This window comes from Paramisgurnus dabryanus, chromosome 2 (assembly GCF_030506205.2).
Source record: "Paramisgurnus dabryanus chromosome 2, PD_genome_1.1, whole genome shotgun sequence".
Taxonomy (NCBI): domain Eukaryota; kingdom Metazoa; phylum Chordata; class Actinopteri; order Cypriniformes; family Cobitidae; genus Paramisgurnus; species Paramisgurnus dabryanus.
The window spans coordinates 47,867,362-47,893,944 of record NC_133338.1 but is presented as its reverse complement, the minus strand read 5'-3'; the positions used below and the strand labels follow the sequence as shown (position 1 = coordinate 47,893,944).

At 40.5% G+C, this 26,583-nt stretch overlaps 1 protein-coding gene across 1 annotated transcript; it reads right to left on the bottom strand.

The window, feature by feature from the left end:
* Positions 1 to 7,398: 7,398 nt before the first annotated feature.
* On the bottom strand, positions 7,399 to 26,349 carry crispld2 (cysteine-rich secretory protein LCCL domain containing 2). The gene is made up of 15 exons (XM_065288877.1): positions 26,192 to 26,349; positions 23,007 to 23,332; positions 21,510 to 21,628; positions 20,318 to 20,450; positions 18,220 to 18,335; positions 17,288 to 17,388; positions 17,038 to 17,208; positions 16,835 to 16,895; positions 16,688 to 16,754; positions 16,478 to 16,608; positions 16,339 to 16,382; positions 15,878 to 15,950; positions 15,030 to 15,105; positions 12,156 to 12,286; positions 7,399 to 8,713 (listed from the first exon to the last, which is right to left on the bottom strand). The coding sequence occupies exons 2-15, from the start codon at positions 23,253 to 23,255 to the stop codon at positions 8,662 to 8,664; spliced, it is 1,524 nt and encodes a 507-aa protein (XP_065144949.1). The 5' UTR covers positions 23,256 to 23,332; positions 26,192 to 26,349; the 3' UTR covers positions 7,399 to 8,661.
* Between the last annotated feature and the right edge of the window lie 234 nt (positions 26,350 to 26,583).

Genomic DNA, 26,583 nt, shown 5'->3' with positions numbered 1-26,583 from the left:
TTTTGAAGTATACTACAGTATTTACTACAGTCATAGTATAAATTCACTATAGCCCACCCAGCCAAAATATGTGACTGTTATATAACGTCAACTTAATATGTCCAAACTCGATTTACGTTGCGACCGAAAAAGTACAACACTTGTAACTTTGTAACGTAATCTGCCTGTCGTGGTCATAGACATAATATATGTAGATGCCTCATGACGTGCTGAAACATAATGTCACGATACGTATGCAGGAGTGAGGAAGTGAGGACGCAAGTGCAGAGCTTGATGACTGAATAAATAACATTTAATAAATAAACGAGAAACAAAACACAGGAATCAAAATAACAACAGGTAAGCAAAACACAGGAACAGATGAACATGGAACAGGAAACAAACATGGTAGTACTGACAATGATCCGGCGATGAGTGTGACACAAACACTGGTATAAATACACAAAGACTAATGACACACAGGTGGAATGAATGAGGTGATAATTAACAAGTGTCCAGGTGATGACAATATGGAACAGACACAAAACATGACACGGATCACCGTGACATTACCCCCCCTTAAAAAGTGGCTTCCAGACACCACAAACAAAACAAAGTCTGGGAGGGCGACTCAGGGGGAGGGACGGAGGGTTAGGAGACGACGGTGGGTTGGACCGAACTGGAGACAGGACGTAACCTGACGTCACCAGCCCGGCCAATACTGGAACAGTCTCTGGTGCATAGACCATTACGGGAACCGACTTGAAAGTTCAACCATGGCGGGAACTGACTCCGAAAGTTCAACCATTGCGGGAACCGACACAGAAAATTCCACCGACACAGGAAACGACCCAGAAGATTCGACCATCCTGGGAGTCGACTCAGAAGATTCGACCCATAGGGAACTGACTTAGGCGACTCATCCCTCACGGGAACCGACGAGGATTCAACAGGCCCAGGAATGAACTCCACCCGTCTCAGGGAAACAGCCTCGTAGATAGCCGCGACCATCCCGGGGAATAAATCGGGCATGGCCGCAGCCGATCCCAGAACCGCATTGAGCACGGCGGCGCTCTTCCCAAGAGTCGACCCTGAAGATTTGACCATCTGAGGAACCATGACCACAGACTCGGGCCTCCCAGGACCCGGCTCGGGTGTTGCGACAACCACCCCGGGGAATGAATCGAGCGTGGCTGCCGCTAACTTGAGCCGAGCCTGGAGACCCGAACGTTCGCTCTCCACTGACTCCAGTAGACGTCGGGACACAGCGGACAACGCATCCCGACGTCCATTACTCCCCCTCGAAAAATATCTTGGGGAAGCTCCCCTCCACAAACTCGCTGCGTCCTTTACTGGCCGGATCATTCTGTCACGATCGGTAACAGGAGTGAGGACGCAATTGCTGGGTTCACCATGAAATAAATAACATTTATTAACAGAACGGAAATAAAACAACAGGTGGGTAAACACAGGAACATCCAACAGACGGAACAGACACGAACGTAATGACAATAACAATGATCCGGCGACAGGTGAGAAACAGACAGCAGTATAAATACACAACACTTAACAGGGAACAGGTGTGATGAATCAGTCCGTGAATGTCCAGGTGACGTAATCGGAGAGACAAACAAAACATGACACGGATCACCGTGACATGACCCCTCCCTCTAAGAGTGGCTACCAGACACTCACATGAACAAAACAAACACAAAAGTCTGGTAGCAAGAGTCCAAGGGAGGGGTGGAGGGCTTGAGGACCCTGACGCTGCCGGCAGCCGCCGGGACGAAACCAACAGGACGGTGGGCCGGACTGCGCCAGGAGAACCGGAGCGATCGCTCCGAGGACCGAGGCAGGCGAATTACCCCCCTCCTGGGAATCGCCGACGATCCGATGCCCCCCGGAAGTCATCTCCCGTCCCCTCGCGGAAATGGGGACCCTCACTTCGGTAGCCACCCCGGGGAAAAGATCGGGCGTGGTCCGTTCCGGATCCCCCTACGAGCGGGACGGTGGTCCTCCGAGGGACCGTCGACGACGACGACTCAACCGTTGGGGGACCGCCTGGGCCGATCCTCCTCCCGCAGACCCGCAGGAGCGAGCGATCGCTCACGGTGGTCCCCAAGAGACATCGGGGCTGGTGGAGAATGAACCCCGATGTCACTACTCCCCCTCGACGAAATTCCTGGGGGAGCCGCCCTCCGTGAACCCGCTGCGTCCAGTGTGGCCGGATCATTCTGTCACGATACGTATGCAGGAGTGAGGAAGTGAGGACGCAAGTGCAGAGCTTGATGACTTAATAAATAACATTTAATAAATAAACGAGAAACAAAACACAGGAATCAAAATAACAACAGGTAAGCAAAACACAGGAACAGATGAACATGGAACAGGAAACAAACATGGTAGTACTGACAATGATCCGGCGATGAGTGTGACACAAACACTGGTATAAATACACAAAGACTAATGACACACAGGTGGAATGAATGAGGTGATAATTAACAAGTGTCCAGGTGAGGACAATATGGAACAGACACAAAACATGACACGGATCACCGTGACACATAATCCAGCGGCAACGCCATATTGGTTGGGTCTCCTCACTCTACCCTTAGCACCAGAATCAATCGTAGTCAACGAGTCAACGGAGAGCGAGCAACTATGTCCATATTTTGTGCAGCTTACGGTTGCAATAACTAGCGCAGTATTGATACAAGATCGCATGAGATTACCTTTCACAAGTAAGATTGAAGCATAACTTTGGTTATTTTAACATTTATAATATTATGTCATCGTACCTAACATAACTTAATCATGTAAAATCCTGTGAGTTATGATTATTGTAGTTGGGGATACACCTTCCTCAGTAAAAATAAATGAAGGGGGAGCAATGGGGACCCACCCAAGATGGCGACCGCACTGATACATCAGCTCCAATAGGCAGCGTCAGTCTATGAGGCATCTACATTTATAATGTCTATCGTGGTCACGTCGTGACAATGTAATGAATTAAAAGTTTTGTGTTGGGAACCAGTTAGCCATTTAAATCTTTTATTTAATATTATTTGCAGACATCTGCAGTACAACTCATTTTACTTGCCCTAACTATTTTAAAGACTTTCTTTAACATATGAATGACAGTAATTAATACAACAGAACACTCTAGTTTACAATAACAGTAGGCCTATACTATAGTAAATATTAAACTATAGTAGAGTATTTATATGTGGGTTGGCTAATCAAGGGTTCCCAAAGAAGCATCATGTATACAAATGGAAGTCCTGCTATAACTCTGTTGCACCCAAAAAAACATATAGCTCTTGTTTCCTAAAGTCTTTTAGATATATAATCAAGTGACTATACATAAATGTATCCATTCTTTTCCGAAGTTGAAAAGCTGAAAACAGACTTGCTCTTCAATTCAGTTCAACTCTTGCTGGGTTCAGCTAGATAGTTTCCATCTCACAAAGCAGTGAGTTGATTAACAAAACACGTGAATAAATGAAGTCTGTGAGTCATCCTGAAACATCAAGAATCTGGATCTTTTTTGCCTGTTGCGTGATTCATCATTAGGTAAGCAATAAGGTACGAGAGGATTTAAAGAGACATTTTGGAACAAGCAAAAGAGCCATTGGATGAGACGCGGAAGAAAAAGTCCTACTCACAATAGCGATTTAAGTACAAACCGGATGAATCCCTATAAATATATCATGTGATTGATGTCTTGAGGTGTGGTAATGTTGAATGATTGAAAAATAATGCACGTTCGCGTCGTGGCCGTTACACCTCGGTTGTGCATTATTTTTCTAATAATTCAACGGACCTTTGTTAATTATTCATTCCATAACAACCGGCTGCCTGTACATTATCCTGCTTATTACACTGCTATTTACCCATAAGTAAGGTAAGAAATGTAAATATTGATTTGAAATATTTTATTTGCTCTTAAACGAATGCAGACCTTCCGCAAGGAAAATCTGTTTACTTTTAGTTTTAAGATAAGACAAGACGTATATGTGCAAACAATATGGTTTTATCATTTGTAAATATAATGTCATATATGTTATTAAAGGGGACATTTTTTTTAAGATATGAAATAAATCTTTGGTGTCCCCAGAGTATGTATGTTAAGTTTTAGCTCAAAATGCCATATAGATAATTTATTATAGCATGATAAAATTCCACTTTGTAAGTGTGAGCAAAAATGTGCCATTTTGGGTGTGTCCTTTAAAATGCAAATGAGCTGATCTCTGAACAAATGGCAGTGCCGTGGTTAAATTAAGGGGCGGTATTATCCCCTTCTGACATCACAAGGGGAGCCAAATTTCAACAACCTATTTTTTCACATGCTTGCAGAGAATGGTTTACCAAAACTAAGTTACTGGGTTGATCTTTTACACATTTTCTAGGTTGATAGAAGCACTGGGGACCCAATTATAGCACTTAAACATGGAAAAAAGTCAGATTTTCATGATATGTCCCCTTTAAAATACATTTATTACATTTTTGTGTAATATTAAACTGTAACTGTCAAAATAAATTACAGCAGCCGGGTTACTGTGTGCTATTAGTTTTGAGCGGTTGTTATCTGGGAATAACAAACCTGCAAATGTTGCAACTGGCCAATCACAATCCCTCAGCTGTGTAGTAAATAAACTTGTTTTTGTTCTCTTTATTATCAACAAGTACACCAGTGGATGGTTTCCCAGACAGTGCTTAAACCCAGTCCCAGAATAAATGCATGCTTGTTTTAACTGAAAACTGTGACATCTTAAAAATTTCATTGCCATTATTTTATATCTCAAGATGCACATCAGTAATGTGTTTTGTAAGGTATGTTTGTAAAAACAACTTAAATGTCTTAATATAACTAAGGCCTAGTCCTGGTTTAATCTAAATCATGTCCAGGAAACCAACCATAAACATGTCAAATATTACAAACAGAACTTTACAGTTTTACGACACACAGATGTTAATGTAAGGTAAGTATAACATGAATTGTCAGCAACGGTACACTCCAACGCATGGTACTGACGTCAGTGTCCGAAATTTCGTTCACTTCTTCTTACATATAACGGACTCAAACGTCATTCGCTATATATGTTATATAGGTTTCGGACGCAGTACTTGCTTGTCATCTTTGCCGAAGTCCAGTGACTGTACGACTGTTACAGGAAGCACTTAAATCTCCACTGCCATTCCAGAACAGCTATTTAATAAAGATCTGTGTGCGTAAGCAGCGTGTTGTAAAAGAGCTTCTGCACAATGTTGACTTACAGTTACAGTACACCTCCTGTCTTAATCCTATAAACATGTTTAGAGTAGATTTGATATTCAACATACTTCCTATATTAGCATTCCTATAATGCAATACCTCCCAAACTGCGGGTGGACCCCTCTTGGGGGGCGCAAGATGGGGAATTTATCACAACTTCTGTGTAATTAAACCACAGAAAAACAAGGCTACCAACCAACAGCATCATTTAATACAGTGAGGAAAATAAGTATTTGAACACCCTGCTATTTTGCAAGTTTTCCCACTTAGAAATCTGGGAGGGGTCCGAAATTGTCTTGGTAGGTGCTTGTCCACTGTGAGAGACATAATCTGAAAAAAATTACTATTTATTTGTATGATACAGCTGCAAATAAGTATTTGAACACCTGAGATAATCAATGTTAATATTTGGTACAGTAACCAAACGTTCAGAGGTCAAACGTTTCCTGTCGGTTTTCACCAGGTTTGCACACACTGCAGGAGGGATTTTGGCCCACTCCTCCACACAGATCTTCTCTAGATCAGTCAGGTTTCTGGCCTGTTGCTGAGAAACACAGAGGTTGAGCTCCCTCTAAAGATTCTCTATTGGGTTTAGGTCTGGAGACTGGCTAGGCCACGCTAGAACCTTTACAGAGCCACTCCTTGGTTATCCTGGCTGTGCTCTTCGGGTCATTGTCATGTTGGAAGACCCAGCCTCGGCCCATCTTCAATGCTCTGAGGGAAGGAAGTTGTTCCCCAAAATCTTGCAATACACGGCCCCGGTCATCCTCTCCTTAATACAGTGCATTCGCCCTGTCCCATGTGCAGAAAAACACCCCCAAAGCATGATACTACCACCCCCATGCTCATCATTCTTCCTCCTCCAAACACATTTAGTGGAAATATGACCAAAAAGTTCTATTTTGGTCCCCTGATTCCTCTGGATCATCCAAATGGTCATTGGCAAACTTAAGACGGGCCTGGACATGTGCTGGTTTAAGCAGGGGAACCTTCCGTGCACTGCATGATTTCAAACCATGACGTCTTAGTGTATAACCAACAGTAACCTTGGAAACGGTGGTCCCAGCTCTTTCAGGTCATTGACCAGCTCCTCCTGTGTCGTTCTGGGATGATTTCTCACCTTTCTTAGGGTCATTGAGAACCCCCACGAGGTGAAATCTTTCATGGAGCCCCAGTCCGAGGGAGATTGATAGGCATGTTTAGCTTTTTCCATTTTCTAAAGATTGCTCCAATAGTGGACCTTTTTTCACCAACTGCTTGGCAATTTCCCCGTAGCCCTTTCCAGCCTTGTGGAGGTGTACAATTTTGTCTCTAGTGTCTTTGGTCTTAGCCATGTTAGTAGTTGGATTCTTACTGATTGTATGTGGTGGACAGGTGTCTTTATGCAGCTAATGACCTCAAACAGGTGCATATAATTTAGGATAATAAATGGAGTGGAGGTGGACATTTTAAAGGCAGACTAACAGGTCTTTGAGGGTCAGAATTCTAGCTGATAGACAGGTGTTCAAATACTTATTTGCAGCTGTATCATACAAATAAATAGTTTAAAAAAAATCATACATTGTGATTTCTGTTTTTTTTTTTAGATTATGTCTCTTACAGTGGACATGCAACTTCAATGACAATTTCAGACCCTTCCATGATTTCTAAGTGGGAGAACTTGCAAAATAGCAGGGTGTTCAAATACTTATTTTCCTCACTGTATGTTTTGTTTAATTCAAATTTTAAGTTTAAGATTGTTTTGTGTCATGAATTTTCTTTGGGGGGTCATAAAGGGATGCACCCTACACAAGGGGGGGCACATGCCGAAAAAACAACTTTATTAAAAACAGTGTGGATAAAACAGTAGATGATCTGTATTATAAACAGTTCAATGAGTGGAGATGTAGTCTGGCACATAAAAATTGTCTTTCTTCCTTTCAGGTGTTTGTATTTGTGCCAAGAATTTATTTTATAACAGGTCTTGCATCATACCACAGTGATCCCGACCTGCAAAGGACCTCTATTGGGAGTACCTAAGATTTACTATTCTGTGTGTTCACAGGAAAAAAGATTGTGTGCATGGTGTCTGTGGTTTATGAAGAGCTGACTCCAGCTTGGGTGGCTCAATGTTTTGTTTGATACGGTTCCCATTTCAAGTGGTCTTTTGGAATCTTTGGAAGATTTTCTCTTTATTGGGCAGTAGAAAACTCAGTGACCTAAATAAATATCATACAGTATATATACATATACATGAAGCGAAAGTCAGAAATCATTTTAAAATTATACATTTTTATGGTCGTAATTTTAAATATGTGCAAAAAGGCACATTAAACAAACGTTCATACAACAAAACAGAATATTTACACAAACCAATTTCAAAAGCTATACAAATGTTTCCCTAAACACATTAACAAACAGGATTGAGGTAACCGATTTAATATAGTAAAATATATAGGGTCTAGGTGTATTGATGCTGATTCACAGCCCCAGTTACGGTTAAATCTCTAGACTCTGATTATGCAACGCACTTTAAGATATTAAGTAGATTAGACAGCAAACCCTCAGATTCTCTCTTCATTACATTGCAGTATTAAAGTGGTTTAAACAGGACATAATTTGAGTTGAATATAGCATTATAGTTCAATATTAAGAGATGTTTCTTTTCAATCTGGCACATATCGTGTCACATTCATAAATATTTGATCCCGCTCCTCAGAATGAAATAAATAACATAAAAATAAAACAGATGAGCCTAAACTTGAACCCAGTGACTCCTACAGTATTACTCCCAGAACCGAACCTTGTTTCAATGTTTTTGCACCTTAACTATAATGTCTGAACATTGTGGATTCTGGACAGCTCATTATAAAGGAAAGGTTTCTTTTCTTTGGAGCTCTGCCTCCTTTTCCATTCTCTGTACAGCATCTGTCTGTCCGACCGCGGATCCAACAGATCCCACATCCTCCACTACAACACATCACATACAACTACCACCGCTGTGACAACATCTTCCTCCACTTCATCAGAACAGAATAAATGTCAGAAATAAAAAGCCCAAAATCTATTTACAGATTTAACACAGTGTAATCAATATAAACTCTTTGTATAAAGATGAGAAATTTTGCATGTATTTAAAAATTGATAAAGATATGTTACTAAAATATAAACTGATGTATCTAAAACGGCGATTAAAACCAGCACCGCTGATGAAAAAATACTATTTGTACCACGCTGCATGTGTGAGCAAAAATATTACTCACGAATGAAACTTTTAGAAATGCAGTAAGAAAAGGAAAATTGAAGTCTTAGTCCTTTGTTTTCTTGTGAGTGTCTCTTGATGACATGTTATGCTCCATATTGATGTTGTTTTTTATTTTTTAAGGCAAATACTGTAGGAGAGCTGCTGTGACTTGATCAATGTGGTCTCACTCTCTGACAGCAAAGACGCGGAATGAACCCCCATCTGTATTGGTTTTACTGTAAGACAGAGAGAGAAAAAACATTAGGGTACAAACAACCTATCATCCATCCCATACGACTGCTTAGGTCGTTTGTCTATTCCCCAAATACGACCACTTAATATATCGGGGGATGAAATTATATATTGGGGTATAATTTTGCAATGATGACATCCATTGGGATATGACTTTCAATTTAACCCGCCCAGATTAATTGTAATAATTTTACGCAGAACACTATTCAGGCATTTTGAGCAAATAATGTAACCATTTATTTATTTATTACATAATATAAAACACAGCATACATAACAGTCACAACTTTAATTCAAAAAGTACAAAATTCCAAGTGTACCCAGGTCTACTAATTAATTAACATAAGGGAAAGACACAAAGTGATTACCATCCGCTGTAAATCTCAGATCCGGTATGTACACATGTTCAAAAACTGGCGGCAGGAAAAAAAACGATTATGTCATCTTTAATTGTGAAATAGCATTGGCTCTCGTGTCTCCTGACCGATTACGTCATTACATTAACTTGCAATCTAAAATGCTATTGGCTCCCGTGACCGATTTCATCATTACGTCACCTTGAAATGCGACATGCTATTGGCTCTCTTGACCGATTGCGTCATTACATCAAATTGGAATGCGTAATGCTATTGGCTCTCTAGACCGATTGCATCATTATTTTAGCTTGAAATGCGTAACGCTATTGGCTCTCTAGACCGATTGCATCATTATTTTAGCTTGAAATGCGTAACGCTATTGGCTCTCCTGACCGATTGCGTCATTACATCAACTTGCAATATAAACCGCTATTGGCTCTTGTGACCAATTGCGTCATTACATCAAATTGGAATGTGTAACGCTATTGGCTCTCGTGACCGATTGCATCATTACGTCAGCTTGGAATTTGAAACGCTATTGGCTCTCGTGACCGATTGCATCATTACGTCAGCTTGGAATTTGAAACCCTATTGGCTCTCTTTACCGATTGCATCATTATTTTAGCTTGAAATGCGTAACGCTATTGGCTCTCGTGACGGATTGCGTCATTGTGTCAACTTGGAATTTGAAACGCTATTGGCTCTTTTCTGACCGATTGCATCATTACATCAACTGTTGCAATATAAAACGCTATTGGCTCTTGTGACCAATTGCATCATTATTTTAGCTTGAAATGCGTAACGCTATTGGCTCTCGTGACGGATTGCGTCATTGTGTCAACTTGGAATTTGAAACGCTTTTGGCTCTTTTCTGACCGATTGCATCATTACATCAACTGTTGCAATATAAAACGCTATTGGCTCTTGTGACCAATTGCATCATTATTTTAGCTTGAAATGCGTAACGATATTGGCTCTCGTGACCGATTGCGTCATTGTGTCAACTTGGAATTTGAAACGCTATTGGCTCTCTTGACCGATTGCGTCATTACGTCAGCCTGCAATGTAAAACACTATTGGCTCTAGTGGCTGATTGCGTCCCTACGGTAGCTTAGAATATATTACGCTATTTGCTCTCATGGCCGACTGCATTATGCTTAGGCATGGGCCGGTTCCCGGTATCAAGGTATACCAAGGTTTTAAACAGTCAAGCTTTCAAAACCACTAAAATGTTCTGTGATATCGTCTCCAAGGTATGAGCTGTAAACTTCATTAAATCATTAAGTCATGTGATTGATTTGATGTTTATATTTAATATACATTATGAACATATTATATATTTTTTGAAAGCATATTATAATTTAAAGGCTTTATTTTTACCTGGCATTTAAAAAAAAACATTTTAGTGTTGCAATGGCAATACCGCAACACAGTGAAACCAAGGTATTTTTGCTAAAGGTTATCATACCGCCAGAAGCTTATACTGGCCCATGCCTAGTTATACTCTAAAGTTTCGGTTTATGTTTAAATGTGATCTGACTGTGTGCGTTGCGTACACACAGTTCTGGCTTCAGTTCACAAGGTTTGCAACGTGAGTTTTTTATATAACACTTTTATACTGTTGTTTATTAGTCAATTTCTGCAATAAATACCCGTGTCTGTACTTTTACTTGTGTGTTGAGTTTTACATAGTTGGGAAGTGGTTGGGTTTAGGGTATGGGTGGAGTTAAGCCCCATTTATAGTCGTGCGTAAGCTCTACGCTGTAGATTATCCGTAGCCTGTGCGTAGCTCTGCGTAGTCTGTACCTCGCAAAAATTTTAACAGCCGGTCAGTTCTAGGCGTTGTAAGCAAGATTGTTTTGTTGTTGTGCTTTTCATTATGAATAATAATAAACCCATAATTCAAGCAGCGCTTTAAATGGAGGAAGAGCCAATGGCACATCTTGAGACTGGCGGGCTTCCTTCAGAAGTACCTGAGCACACTGACTCAAGCACTTAATTAAAACAATTGTTGCACTTGCATTGCACGCAAATTCATAAGCGATTTAACTGCTTCCACAAAGGAACTATGAGTTTGTTTGTTTTTTGAGGACAGAAAGAAATTATCTAAGAAATTTAAAACCATTGGAAAAAGCTAAATAGGGCAATGAAGGGAATTTCTATTTTCCATCAGTTTCTTTGCATATCTGATATAAGCTAAAGTCTAAATTCCAAGGCTTAACCAATCCCAAGTAATTTGACTTTTTTGGCACCCTCTCACCAATAAGTCAAGCTTCACCAAAATGAATAACCAAGACATTATATATTTTCAGGTAATGTGGTCTAATAATTTTCACAAAGAGCTTCAATACCTTCCGATTCACCACAAGAATTCCTGTACCATCTATTGGGAGAACCTTTGGAAACTGACACTAACACCAGCTCACTGTTTCATATTGTGGTTACATCCAAATTATACCTTTCATTTTTTCCAACAACGATTATTAAGTACTGTTTTTGGCTTGGACTTCTTATTTATTCAGAAACAGATTGGCCTTCAGGTGATGGTGTATTAGGATGTGTCAGAATAAAACAGCCTCAGATGTGCCGTAATTATCCTTGACCGGGACCATGAAGTTAGTCACCAACTTTTCCATTTACCGGTAAAATCAAGCATGTGAATACTTCCCTGTTAATACACCAAAAATCCCACAACTGGCTGCCCCCCATTACACCTATATTGCATCGTGGTGACTAGCGTGTAAATCTCTCCCGGTAACAATCAGTCTATAGAGTGGTCAAGGCCGTCAAGGATCAGTTTGGTTGAAGATGGTTTTTGATTCAAGAGTTAGATTTCATTACACTGGAGCTGGTTCTGTCTATATAAGCAGTTTGCATGCAGCATTGAAGTGCTGGCCTAGAGTAAGCAAAGAGTCCCTGTGTGGTCTACCCTCAATAAGAAACCACACCATCATTCTTCAACCACTGACGTGCCACGGACACATTTGGCCCTTTGACAATCCCATCATGACCACTGAATTGAGTTTCAGACAACTAAGATACGAAGGTGAAGTAAGATACAGGATGCATACCTCTCAGATTGGATGCCGTTCCTCGTAGTCCCGGTGTAACTTTTCCTCTTATCCAGAGCCAGGACATCTACATAGCCTCCGCTGGCTTTGATCACTCCGGCGTGGATAGCCGCTCGACAGATACTGGAACCCTGGACATCCGGAGACAAAAGAGTATTCTTTTAGTCAGCATGCCTTCGATTTAAGTTCCTAAAGAGAGGCATTCATAAGAACTTTGATTGCATTGGCCTAGATTCAATTGACCTTCATGATAAAAGTCATTTAGAAACACACACTTCCACATGCTATGTACCCTAGTGGTCAAATGACATCAATTCTTAGTCTAAAGACCTTCAGAAAAAGCAAGAATCAGACGGGTTTAGCATTCAGTCTGATGCATGACCTGTACAGGGTCAGAATAACATGCAATAAAGTACTGGAAGTGGACATTATTTTCTGCTTTTCTTACTCTGAAACCTAAGTTTTACCCCTGCCGCCCCCAGCGATCCCTCACCTATGCCAATGATAATGACAAGTCACAGCTCATGGCGTACGCATGGGTGGCGCTTGTCCAATTGCTCATAAGTGCGCTTTCATACAAAGGCTTCCTTTATAAAATGCCAGGTCTAAACCACTGAATAATGAGAGTTAATTAGCGCTTGTTGGAGGGCATGCTCTGATCTGAGGCCAGCCGTACAGGCACTCAACCGCAAAATGACAAGAGGACCAAAAGGCTACAAGTTCACCAGGGTTCACACATGACTGAATATCCAGGTCGTTCCTACTTTTTATTCAGCGTATTTGTTCAATGGGAGTTGAACCTAAAACCTTTTGATGCTCTAATACAGCGCTCTACCAATTGAGCTATTGGTTTATCAGGGTTTATTTTGTGGTAGTAATCAGCTGACTGAACAGGTAGATTATTTCTCCATCAACACCCTTGGTTCTTGTACGAACCAATCAGAATCAAGATTTCAACTCTAGTATAACGTGCTTGAAGAACCAATGGAAAGAGAACTATGAGAGACTAACACTAACGGTACATTCACACGGGCCGTAAGCATTAACGCTTAACGGAAGGCTTGTCTGAAGCGTGGCCAACAGCCAATCACTGTGGCCGCAACACAAGCTCCGGTCTTCCATAAACGTAATTGGCTGGTTCTGCCTAGGTTATTTGTATAAGGCGATATCATTGACTGACACACGCGTTGCCGCTTGAAAAGTTGAGAAATGTTCAACTTCTGCCGCAAGCAACGGCACTGACGCGGCGCCGACAGATCGACAATTCAGTTCGCCAACCCTTGACGTCACCCATTAAAAGTGAATGGGAAGCGTCAACGCTTGCGCCCCGTGTGAATGCGCCGTAAGGGGGTGTGCACAGCAAAGCTTTTACGACCGTGGCCGGCACATGATTTCAATTTTATTCCAATGGAAGCAAGGTGTTTTTCAAAATAGCCAGCACTTGGCGGATTTTTTTCGCGCTGAAAGGCTTAGTGCTGAGCGCCAAGAGTTGTAACTGTGGGTTCACACCAGCCGCGGAAGAGGCGGCAAAAACGCGTGAACCGCGTCCAGTTTGCCGCTTGAACATTTTGAGTTTACTCGCTTAATCCGCGCGTGAACGCTGCGCGTGAAATTCTAGTCATTCGAGAAATTCACACGGAAATCCGCGTCATGGGAGGGGCTTCTGCGACTCCGCGGAGACTACATCACTCCGCTCGCTTCCTGTAATCACGTCACTACTACAGCAAGCTCCTGATTGGTTAACGCGGCGCGGAATTCCGCCAAAGTTCAGATTTTTGAACTCGCGCGTTTCCCGCGGCCATCCGCGCCGCGGCTACCGCGTGTACCGCGCCGCAGGATGCCTAATCGCGTGTTTGCATTGACTTAACATGTAAATCATCCGCGCTTGCCGCCTCTTCCGCGGCTGGTGTGAATGCACAGTAAGACATTCAGCTTTGGGTGAAAAGCTCCACACGTCAATGTCAGTTCTCACACGGCCGTCCAATCACAGTGGAGGAGGGGCGGAACAAGTATCACAACAACCAACCGGCTTACAGCTCAAGTATCACAGCTACCAAAGCGCTCGGCTGAAGAAAACTGGCACTCAGCTGACAAAAACAGCTGGCAATCGGTGTCCTCCAGGCGTTTTCAGTCGCGTTTAAAAGTTTTGGTGTACACGCAAATGAGATAAAGTAAAACTCTCTTTGCTGGCTCCTAAACAGTTAAGTGAGGCCAAAACCTGACCACAAGAATGCATGAGGAAATGCAAGTGGGCTTTTCCTCAGGCTCACGTACACATCTGCTGATCTGTGGTCAGTTTACACTCTGGAAGAGAAATTAGTGGTGACAATGTGCATCTCTACAACTCTTTTCAGGTTCACACAGACGATTCTTGCGGTTGACCCTTACCGCAGAAGCAACAAGCTCACTTAAGCACCCATATAGTACGTGCTTGACTGTGAATGTCAGTGCTACCTCATTTCCTTTCTCTAAAGGCTGCTAACTGTGACTAAAATGCCGCAGACTGGTTTCTTATTGAAGCTAAGCAGGGAGGGGTCAGGTCACTGTCTGGACGGGGGAGACCTTCTACGCTGTCACTGGGGCCGTACCCTTTAAAAAGCTCCTAATAGTTACCATTTAGGTACAGATATGTATATATTTTGTAGCAAAATGATCTCTTCAGGTGCAAAGGTGTAATTTTTAAAAGGGTAGTGCCCCAGTGACAGCTAAGGACCATTTTAGACAGTGTAGAGTACACTAAGATGCCTCAAACTAGAAGAGAATCTATTTGGCCGCTGCCCCCCTAAAAATTAACACATACATGGATTGATTACAAGCGATCAATCCTGAAAAACATATGGACCAGTCAAATAAAATTATAGAAAATCTACTCACATCAGCATAGATGTTGGTGCCGACCACTGGAGCCCAATATGAAGGTTCATTTAAGCAGTTTGCTGGGCAGAATACTCTGAGGAAATGAAAGCAGAACTTTGTAAGTTGCTTTAGTTTAAGTACAACCGCTCAACTGAATAAATTGAGTATTTAAAGGAAAACACCACAGTTTTTTAAATATTTTACTATGTTCTTAACTCAACTTTGACAAATTAATACATACTGTACCTCTCTTTTTTCAATGCGTGCACTTAATCTTTGTACAGCGCGTCATGAATGTGTTAGCATTTAGCCTAGCCCCATTCATTCCTTGGGATCCAAACGGATGAATTTAGAAGCCACCAAACACTTTCATGTTTTTCCTATTTAAAGACTGTTACATGAGAAGTTATACGAGTAAGTTTGGTGACACAAAATAAAATGATATCTATATTTTATGAGTGGGAGAGCACTTAGTTTGCAACACTTCTACCTCGAGCGCAGTAATATTGAAGGAAGTTTGAGCGAGGGGGGGAGTAGTCAGGAGTGATAATGTTACTGCGCCCCGAGGCTCTTTCGCCATACAATATAGTTCTCATCTTTTATACACGTAAAAAAATCTACTCATGTAAGTGTCTTTAAATACAGAAAACATGGAAGTGTTTGGTGGCTTCTAAATTCATCCCTGTTTGGATCCTAAGGAATGAATGGGGCTAGGCTAAATGCTTACACATTCACAACGCGCTGTACAAAGATTAAGTGCACGCATTGAAAAAAAAAGGTATGTATTTATTCGTCTAAGTTGAGGTAAGACCTTAGTAAAACATTGAAAAATGGTGGTGTTTTCCTTTAAAAATTTTAAATAATACCTTGGACAATGAGAGGATGCCATCTTGGAAGAACAAATCTCAGCCACTGTTGTGTAGCAATCTATTGTTTGCTCTAAAGAGGAAAAAATAAACAATTGGTCACCAAAGATGTTTATCCAGTCATCCGAGTAATGGCCACAGTTTAAAGTTCATGTTAAATGTGAACCTGGATATCAAAACCAATCATAAACAGCACTGGTATATTTGTAGCAATAGCCAAAAATACATTGTAAGGGTCAAATTTATGTAAGTATCATTAGTAATATGTTTTGCTAAAGACTTCATTTAGATAACTTTAAAGGTTCATTTTCTCAGTATTCCAGATATAAGCCATGTTGTCTTATCCTAACAAACCATGCATCAGCTTATTTATTCAGCTTTAAGTATGTCCATTAGTTTGATACTGATTAAGATACTTGAATATAGGCAAGAACAAGATGATTCATAATCATTTTACTCACGTTCCACTTTCAACACCATAAACGCATTTCCAGGTTTAAATTTACTGAAAAGAGCACACATATCAAAATGTAAATATATCTTGCATTGTGGACGAAAATAACTGTAAAGATAATAAAATAACATTTGCATTTATCTCACCTTAATGACTCCACACCATTCTTAGTGGCCTTTACAAAGAATGGGACGTTGTCTTTCCTTGTGATGCCCACAAGGCCTCCATTGTTATCAATTACCCCACTGTGAATAGCAGAACGACAAATACTCGATTGCTACAAAAACAGAAAGTTTACAATTAATAAATACATCATTTGAATTAAACGTAACACACACCAAAAATTGTATACTTACAACATCATAGTAGAGTGTTCCAAACACTTTGCCCCTTTTGTTTAAGCAGTTGGCTGGGCAGTTGTACCTATAAAAGACAGAAATGTTCACCAGAAACATTTTGATGTTATTCTTTAAAACAGTAACAGCAAATCCCTTCTTACTGACCTGTTACATGTTGCTCCTTTACATTTGTCCCTCATTCTTGTCTCACACTTTATATTTTGCGCTGTAAATTCAGTAACACAATATGAAATTGTCACATTACGTTACACTAAACAAATTTAATATAAAAATATTATGTAATTATAAAAATATGAAGAATTATAATTAATTAAATAAACTTTGATCCCATAGCTTTTCTTATTTACCTAAATATGTGGTGCTTGCAGATTTAGGTGAGGAGGTTTTGGGATTTACAGTCTTCTTGGGGGAGGAGGGTTTGGGCTGAGGTTTAGTTAGTAGAGTAATTTGAGGTTGTATTGGCTCCTGTGGCTTCTCTACCTCATTCATATCTGGAGATTCGTGACGTTCAGTGTCTCCTAAAAGGTAAAACAAACCTCATAAATTAGATTTATACTTTATGTCTAATTTCTATTTAAAAAAAAATATTTATCTTACCCTTGTAACAAAGATTGTTCCTGCAGACTCCTCCATAGCTCGGTGGGCATTGAGAGCAGGGGGCGCCATTTTGGTACGGGGCTTCCCCGATCCAGTTTCCCCTGGAAGTGGGAATGGGTTCAATGTGAGTTTGGAAATTACTGCAAAACCTGCACATTTGACTCATAACTCAACACACCAATCACTCAAATCCTATATACACATTCCCACACACTTTCAAGACTGATTTAGGAAAACAATCCCAGACTGCCAAATTAAATCATTAGCCTGGAAAAAGACGGCAAATTGGGGTCCAGGTTTTCCTTTCCCAAATTAATAATTTACTTGTTCTCCTGTAATGGAATTTTAAAGCTTTTGTGTTTTTAGTGTTTACATTTTAAAATATTTTGATCCTTAGCATCATCATCAGGTCTAGTAAGTAGTAGGGCTGCACAATATTGAAAAGATTTGTGATATCGTGCTAAATAATGCAGTATACAGTTACAATATGTAATATATATAATTTTGGTGTGTAAGAGCCCTATTATACACCTGGCGCAATGCAGTGTGATGCGCGACACAAGTGTCTTTTGCTAGTTTGAACCCAGCGCAATTATAATTTTTACATTTAGTGCCACGCTGTTTAAATAGCAAATGCATTTGCGCCCAATTTTGCGCCCATGGGTGTTCTGGTCTGAAAACGAGGTGTGTTCAAGCGTATTGTTGGCCTTTTGCTATTTTGAGGCAACTAAGATAGACTAAGCCATTGATCAACTAAAACCTGGTCTAAAGTCAATGGCGCAATATTGTTTTTGTTATTTAAAGAGCGCGTTAGTAACATGCGCCTATAAACGGGACGATAACGCGTGTTTGCTTATCACACACATGGCCCCTTGGTCTCTTCGCTAAAACTATACCTGAGGAAAGTCAACACAAAAAGTTATTGGTCTTACTTGGGTGAGTAGTTGCAGACAAGATAGATGGCATTCTCCCAGGTCTCGCCCCATACGTTCATTTGCGGACACATGTGTACAGCACAGCCCACCCGGTTGGTTGTGGCCCAGACCAGCTAAAAACAAGAACACATAAAACATTATTATTTTTAGTACTGTTTGTAAATGCATCACTTTTGATAAAAGCTACAGGTCTCCTTGCTGTTAAGGACATTCCCCCTTATTGACCGTCCTCTTAGGAGGAAGTGGGGTACAGTCTGGGGCAACAGCAGTAGATTGATGGGGGCCATGAGGGCGGTAAATACAGACACCCTCTTTCATTCTCCCCCATAAGTCGGAAGGAGAAGCACCTCAAGTGTGACCGGGGTAGTTTCCTGAAATCCGTGTGTGTTTAGTTCCCTCTTATCCATATAAACAACGCAATGCCTGCATGCAGTTGTGGTCAAAACCCTCCCCGATTCGTTTGAGCACAATAGGGTTCACCAAGTGCGACGGGCTGCGCGAGCCAAACCATTTGACTGTGAAACGAAGTGCTTATTCAGCCATTTTTTTTACACGGCATGGCCCCGCAGAGCACAGGCAGAAGGAGAGCCTGTATTTCCCTTCTGTACTCAAATGCTCCCTCAGGAATGTGCTTCCTGTGCCGAGGCCACAGGCGGTGTCGGCCGTGGGACGGTGATTCAGCAAAGTGGTCTGTCTTCATATCTTCATCTTCCGTTTAACAGGACACAACGCTAGGGTTAAAACTCAAGCTGAACCGATAGGGATCGTTTGGCATTGCAGGGCAGACTTATAGCTGTCCAGATCTGTTTCCTATGCCATGCACTTGAGAGAGGGTCAAATGACTCGGTAGTGTTGGTGCATGGACTTGGCCCTGCAACTTTGAGGTCTGCATGTTCAAAGGAATTTAACAGGAAAATGATCCAAGACACTTGGAAAGGTTCCTGAAAACTGTGATCTGCTTTCAGTGAGCCAGTGAGCAGTGTTTATACAAGTTCATCCTAACTATAAAACGTCTAGGTGGACAAGACGCCAATGCATAGCCTCTCAATCGTCGTTATGCTTTTTTACTCTCATCCTTCGTGGCCTTCTGTTATTATTTCTCTTTATCAGGTTGGTCTTCTCTATTTGATATGGCACATCTAGTTTGTTTATATGGTTTCCACATTGCTTATTCACATTGCTTTGAAGAAATGGGGAAAGAGGCAAGAACCAAACCAAGAGGTCTCTGCAAACAAATGCTACTTGAGTTCAGTGCTTAAATTGTGGACATGTTTCACTAAAAACAAATACACAACGTCATATTTGAATAGTCCTTCATTGTTGCATCCGAATTTGTCTCCGAAATTGTGATCAAAGTTTTACAACCAGTGTGCTGGTTCAATCGTTAAAATAAATGCAGCTTAGTTTGATATTTTATTATCTAATGCAACAACATCCATCTATTTTGAAGATCCAATACTAAAATCCTCGAATACCTTTAAAGGTATTCATTTAAATTTTGTTTTTGGTTCACCCAAAAATGAAAATTCTGTTATCATTTACCGAACAAATCAAAAGCTCCATTGACTTCCATAGTTGGAAAAACAATACTATGGAAGTGAATGGTGCTTCTGATTGGTTTGTTTACAAACATTACTTAAAATAACTTATACAGGTCTGTAACAACATCATTTTTGTGTGAACTATCCCTTTAATTCTTTCACCGCCATTGACGAAAATCATGAAAAACGCTGGCGCTGGCTGGCAACTTTTAAAAAAAACGCTGGCGGTGAAAGAGTTAAGGGGCGAGTGTATAATACATATCCACGCTTTTGTTAAGTCTGCATCAATGCTAATGAACATCAGTGGTCATGGTTGCATACCATATTATACTCTTAAAGGGCTCTTTAAGAAGCACACATGCAGGTCACACATGCTACTAGTTAAACACGGCTGGTAAGGGGCAACATATGGTAAGCTGACACGTGCACACCTTCGCACGCAATGTTCTGTCATCATAAACTAGCGCAAAACAGATCGTGTTGTTTAGATTTAGTCCCACAGAGATAATTGTTCATAAACTGTCAGTAAACTGTAGCTGGTTTTTCTCACCCACCTGGGTGTAATGGGTGCACATGGGTCCAGAGCAGCGCTCGGGGCACCAGGGGTTGCACTCTTGCGGGTAAGGGTATGTGTAGTCCTTCACCTCATCATACCAGGCCTGTACATGGTAAGCAGGAGAGCGGTACCTAAAGGACAAAATTATTATAAGTCTAAAGTCAATGTCACAATGTTGTTTTTGTTATTTAATGAGCATGTTAGAAATATGCGCCTATAAACAGGACGACAATGCGCGTCCCATTACTCATTACGAAAACAGGAACAACCCTTAGGCCGTGCACTTGGCACATAAACTATTTTTCCCTTCGTAAAATTAGCAAAAGTGGGTTCGGACACAACCGTTTAGACAGTGCACTTAGATCGTTAAAACAGGGCCCATGATCTTAATATTCAGTGTCACAACAAAAATACACTACTGTTCTACAGTTTAGGGTCACTTGAATAAAATGTTGAAATTGTATACAGGCTAAATAAATAAGCTTTTCAGTGGTGTATGGTTTGATAAGACAATATTTGGCCAAGATACAACTATTTTTTTTTTTTTTTTTTTTGGGGGGCCATTTTGCCTTTATTGATAGACAGTAGATTTAAAGACGACAGGAAATTAGAGGGTGGAGAGAGGGGTATGGGATCGGCAAAGGACCTCGAGCCGGGATTCGAACTCGGGTCGCCGGAAGTGCGTTTGCACCATATGTCGGAGCGCTGCCCACTACACCATCGGCTCCGACCAAGATACAACTATTTGACAATCTGGAATCTAAGGATGCAAAAAATCTAAATTTTGAGAAGTTGTCCAAATAAGGTCCTTGGCAACACATATTACTTATTATGAATACATTTTTTATATATTTACGGTAGGAAATATACAAAATATCTTCATGGAAAATGATCTTTACATAATATCCTACCTATTTTTTACATAAAGGAAAAAATCTATAATTTTGACCCATAAAATGTATTGTTGGCTATTGCTACAAATATACCCGTGCTACTTATGAATGGTTTTGTGGTCCAGGGTCACAAATAATCATGACTTTAGCATTGGATTATATTTCCACTAGCACTATACTTCAAATCTGGAACTTTAAAACTAGCTTATATCAAGGCATGCATGCTTACAATGCTTTACCAGTAGAGCTACAAGAATAAACAAAGCAGTATATGTTAAAGTGTCATTCCCACTGTACCTGCCCCAGTGCACGGCCAGATTCTGTCCAATGGACTTGAGTAGATCGTGTGGCCCGTGATCCCACTGGCACTGTTCTGCCCAATAAGTTGCTGACCTTTCCAGTTCATCATCCCATACCTGGTCATACACACAAGCAAAAGAATCACAATCAATATCACACGCAGACAAACATAGTCATGTGTCACCTGTCATGCGTACCATCTGCAAATCTGCACTGAGATTTTAACAAAACATTGGACATGCTGACTTTAAATTCCCAGGTAATTCCTTATGCTGTCTTGCTCTCTGTGTTCGCTGGGAATCAGGCCCAACACAACTAAAACATTGGCTACAGGCAGGCACCTCAGAGCTTGGCTCGCATCCATTGTAAATCCCCGGCAATCAGGGTTAAATGAAACAAATTTCCCCAGCTTATTTCTCCACCGTATTGGAGGCAAGGAGGGAGGGAGCAGTCCATTCACACACTCGTTCAGGGAACATGGTCCTCCACGAAGCTCCCAGTAAATTTCCAACTTCATGATGGGTACAAGCGTTTACACATCCACGCTGAGCATTTCTAAAACCGCTACTTGTTCATTGACGCCTGGCGAAGACTTCTGAAACCCCTGCTTGTAGTTGATGTCTCCGGACCTCACAGACATCAACTCGACTACATTAACCAGGATGCTTTATGTATCTTTCCTATAAAAATGTGATGTGACATTGTGTAATACAGTCCGCCAAACTTAGAAGCTCTTGAAAGCAAGGTAACTATCCTACCGTATAGGCCAATTTTTACTGAAACAGTCATTTCTGGCTCTGTTCTTTCTCTACCTGCGTCTGGTACCTGTGTCAGCAGGAATCTGAGCCTCAATGTAATTTTCTCCATATTAAACAGGCATTTCACCATGCTGGCTGCTTGACTCCTGTTCCTCCTCCTCCTCCAATGAGTTCATCATTGTCAAACAGGACCTTGGAGATTATATGCATTTGATGTCTACATAAGCAGAAAGGGCTCAGTGGGTAGCACTGTTGCCTCATAGCAAGAAGGTCCCCGGTTCGAGCCCCGGGTAGGTCAGGTGGCCTTTCTGTGTGAATGCTTGTTCCATGTATGCATGCTCTCCCTGTATCAGCATGGGTTTACTCTCACACATACCAAAAACATGCAGGTTAGGTGAATTGGAGATGCCAAAGGTAGCACGCACTTTAGCTTTATAGGCAGCAACTCTTACGCATAGGCAGCTACTTACACGCTTGATAAAAAAAATTTTCTTTAAACTAAATAAACAAGTTTCAATGTAACCCTTTTGAACAAATTTTGTATGCATATTTTTTCTTACCAATGCTATTTGTAACAAAAAAAATTGTTTTCAATGTGCATTGGGTGTAAAACTAGATTCAAGTCTGCCATTTGGGCCAGAGCCGCTCCCTGTACACACCCTTATTATTTCAGTAAATATAAAACCATAAGGGCTGTTAATGTAAAATGACCTATTAAAGTGTTTTCCATCCTTACCATGTACTCCATGTTGGATGCAGCGGGGTAGACTTCACCTCTCAGCTTATTGTGTAGCAGTAAAATCTCCTCCCGATCTGACCATTGGATGGCTCTGCGGGTGCGCACAGGGCTGTTGACTTCCGTGCCATTGGACTCATCCTGGTAACGTTGCATTAGTCGCCTCAGCTCCGGGGAGTCGGGCAGGAAGAGTGAGAAGGCCAACTTGGCGCTCAGGAACAGCAGTACAAAGGAAACGAGTTTGTGCATGGCAGCAGCAGTGTGGATGGCTTCAGGGTCGGACTACAGTAGACAGCCTTGTGCGAATGTGTCTTCAGAGCTCTGTTCTGGAAAATTAGGATGGAAATATGGTTTCCATGAGCATAAGTGTTGAGAGAGTCGTATAAACACGTGCAGCAAATGCTGGATAGTAAACATATGTCTGTGCTTTTACTCACTGAAAGAAAGGAGTGCTTCCAAGAGATATTTCATTTGTCGCAGTCTTAACTTTATATGCACCAAAAATAAATTAGATGCTTTGGATAAACGCGTCTGCCAAATGCGTGAATATAATGCTGTAAAGAATCCTTTTAGTTTGATGCTCTTTATGCATTTTTTATGCAAAATCTACTTTTACAAGTTGTTTGGACATAAATGTGCGTTGGCAGTGTACAACCACCCTTACATGAAAGAAATCCACCCACTCCTTCATTTTTAATTCCCATTAAACAAAAGTCTCATTAGAAATGCTGTTTTGAAACTGTATTTTTTGTTTTTGGGTCAATGACATGACGTTAATTATTTTGTGTATGGTTCAAACTAAATCTAAAAGGGTTAAAATATCAAAATAAATTAGCAGATTCCTTGCTTACATTTCGTTTATTGAGGACCAAGTCTCACTGTGGGTTCACACCAGACGCGAGTTTAACGATTTGCGCAAGTAGATTACATACAAAGTTAATGCAAAGACATCAGACGGGTCCTCGCGTGAGGCGATGCGAATGACGCGATATTGGCGACGCGTTTGTTGCAAAAACACGCGCTTTCACCCAAGTTGAAAATATTCAACTCGAGCAAAAATTTGCATGACACGAAGTTAAATCCCGCGAGTAATCTAGTGCGAGTAACACGATGCCCTGCGTTTGGTGTGTACAGTGCGTAGCATAAAATTTCTGGTTTGTTTTTAATTTGAAAGAATATTTGGGAGATAATTGCAAAAATGTCAATGTGGTGTAACCGGTCTGTGTCAATTGGTGTAACTAGTATTTTTTTAAATAAAAATACAATCATAAAAAATGTGTAATAAAATATAATCATATTGTTAACTGTAATATGATTTTTTTTACATACATTTTTACATCATTTGTCAAAGATTATTTAGAAAACAGAGCTGTTTTCAGGACAAATATTATAAAACCGCATTAAAATTTACATTAAGAAATTATGAATAAAATTATATGTTCGTTTTATATGATGATTACGCTTACATGCCATCAAGGTGGATAAAATATTTTATATTTTTCATACTTTTGTACAATTGGTGGTTACACCATTTGACATTTTTAGGTCCATTCAGTCTTACCTTTCATAAAAATTATGCAAATGTAACAAGGCATTGTTGTTGCATAAAATCAACATAAATACACTATGGGGCGGTTTCCCGGACCAGGATTAGCTTAATCCAGGACTAGGCCTTAGTTTAATTAGGAAATATAACTAGTTTTAACAAACATGCCTTACTAAAAACATTACCTGTGTCCATTTTGAGGTAAAACAAAGGGCACTGATGTATTTTAAGATATGTCAGTCCAAGTTATTTTCAGTTTGGAGAGCTCTTAAAAGTGTTTAAGTCTAGGACTAGTCTAATCCCTGTCCGGGAAACCGCCCCAATGTGCATTGAAATAAACCTGATGCATGCTTTTAAAACTTTTACTTCTTTTGATTATGGGGTAAAATCATTTACCATCTATCCTCACAGGAGCATCACTCACTAGTATGCCAATGAAGTAGCCCACACTGATCTCAAATGTCCATTTACAAATAACTACACCCAATGTTGCAGCATGGGCAAGTCAAGTCAAAAGCCCCAAAAACAATTAGTTCGTTAAAAAAAACTCAGCAAAAAACCAAGTAAAATCTTAAAACACAAAAGGATGAAAGCATTTAGCCTGATCTTCTTCTCTTCAATTAGCTGTCACAGTTTGAAGCACCAGCAGGCATTACTGATCTGACTTGTTTTGTTTGATCCACACAGTAAACTTTGTTTATAAAACTTACAGTGGGATAAAGATCATTCATCTGTAAAATTTAGAAGAATGATGCACATTTAAAGAAATTTAGTTTTGTTATACAAAATTAACTGATATGACTTGAGTTATCAAGGACAGCACATGAGCTTGAAAGACTACAGCAAAGTTATTTAGTGGAGGAGACAGTGAATGCTGTCCAAATAGCTGCTTACATCCCACACAGATCTAATAAAAATTTGCCTTTATTTACAAAATCCATCATAGTTATCTAGACCTAGAACATATGCAATCTCTCTCTCTCTCTCTCTCTCTCTCTCTCTCTCTCTCTCTCTCTCTCTCTCTCTCTCTCTCTCTCTCTCTCTCCTTGTCCTGTCTTTCAAGTTCACATTCAGTACCATCTCAGCCCTCCCTTAAATTTCATACTACCATGGAACACAGAGCAGCCAGGAAAATGCCCGCCAGGCACCTGGTTTATGTATATATGAGCAATAATGTTACCAAGAGGTCCATCTGCAAGTTCAGTGGCATGATGTTCTGCACACCGTGTTCATGTTTTACTGTGCAACATTTTTGGTGAAAACTGCAAGCGAAGCAACCAACACTGCACATTTACTAGCATGCAAATGCAAATGATTCCCCTAAAAGTTCATATCCAAATGGATTCTCATTATGTGCATGTATGCCACTTAATACAGCAAGAACCTGAACTCCCCTTGATTTCTGTTAATATTGACTGAGTAAATGTAAAATATTGAAATTAATGTGACATTAATAGGTTAAAACAAACTTTAATGCACTTGGATTTCTGACAGGGTCACATATATTTACTTTAAATGGACCATTTTAAAATTAGAGTAAAAGAATGATACATGATATTATAAAAAAATGATATAATTCATGCAAGAAGAAGAATTTAAACAAAAATCCTTATTATACTGAGACTGAAACACAATTTACCTGGATGTCGAGGTCTTCTTCCAGTGGTATCCCAGGGATTACTCGAGCTCAGTATCTTCTCAGCTGCAGAAGTTTCCTTCAAAGTCAAACAATTGCGAGTATTTCTGTCTGTTCGGCAGCTTACAGTTATCCTGGGTCGGAATGAATCTGGGAGACAGATCAGCCCCTTATATAGAGGACGACCCGGCGAAAAAAAGGAGGAGTGGAGCGGATGGGGGTTTGGTTCTTACCAAAACTCGCGCGCTCTGACGAACGATGTCAAGATGGAAACGCCAAGAACTTTTATCAACTCACAACACACCTTGTACATTTCACAACACAGAGATGCGTCCGACCGAATTTCACAACAGCAGAAATAATTTTTGTTAGTAAGTTACAGTTATGCAATAGTA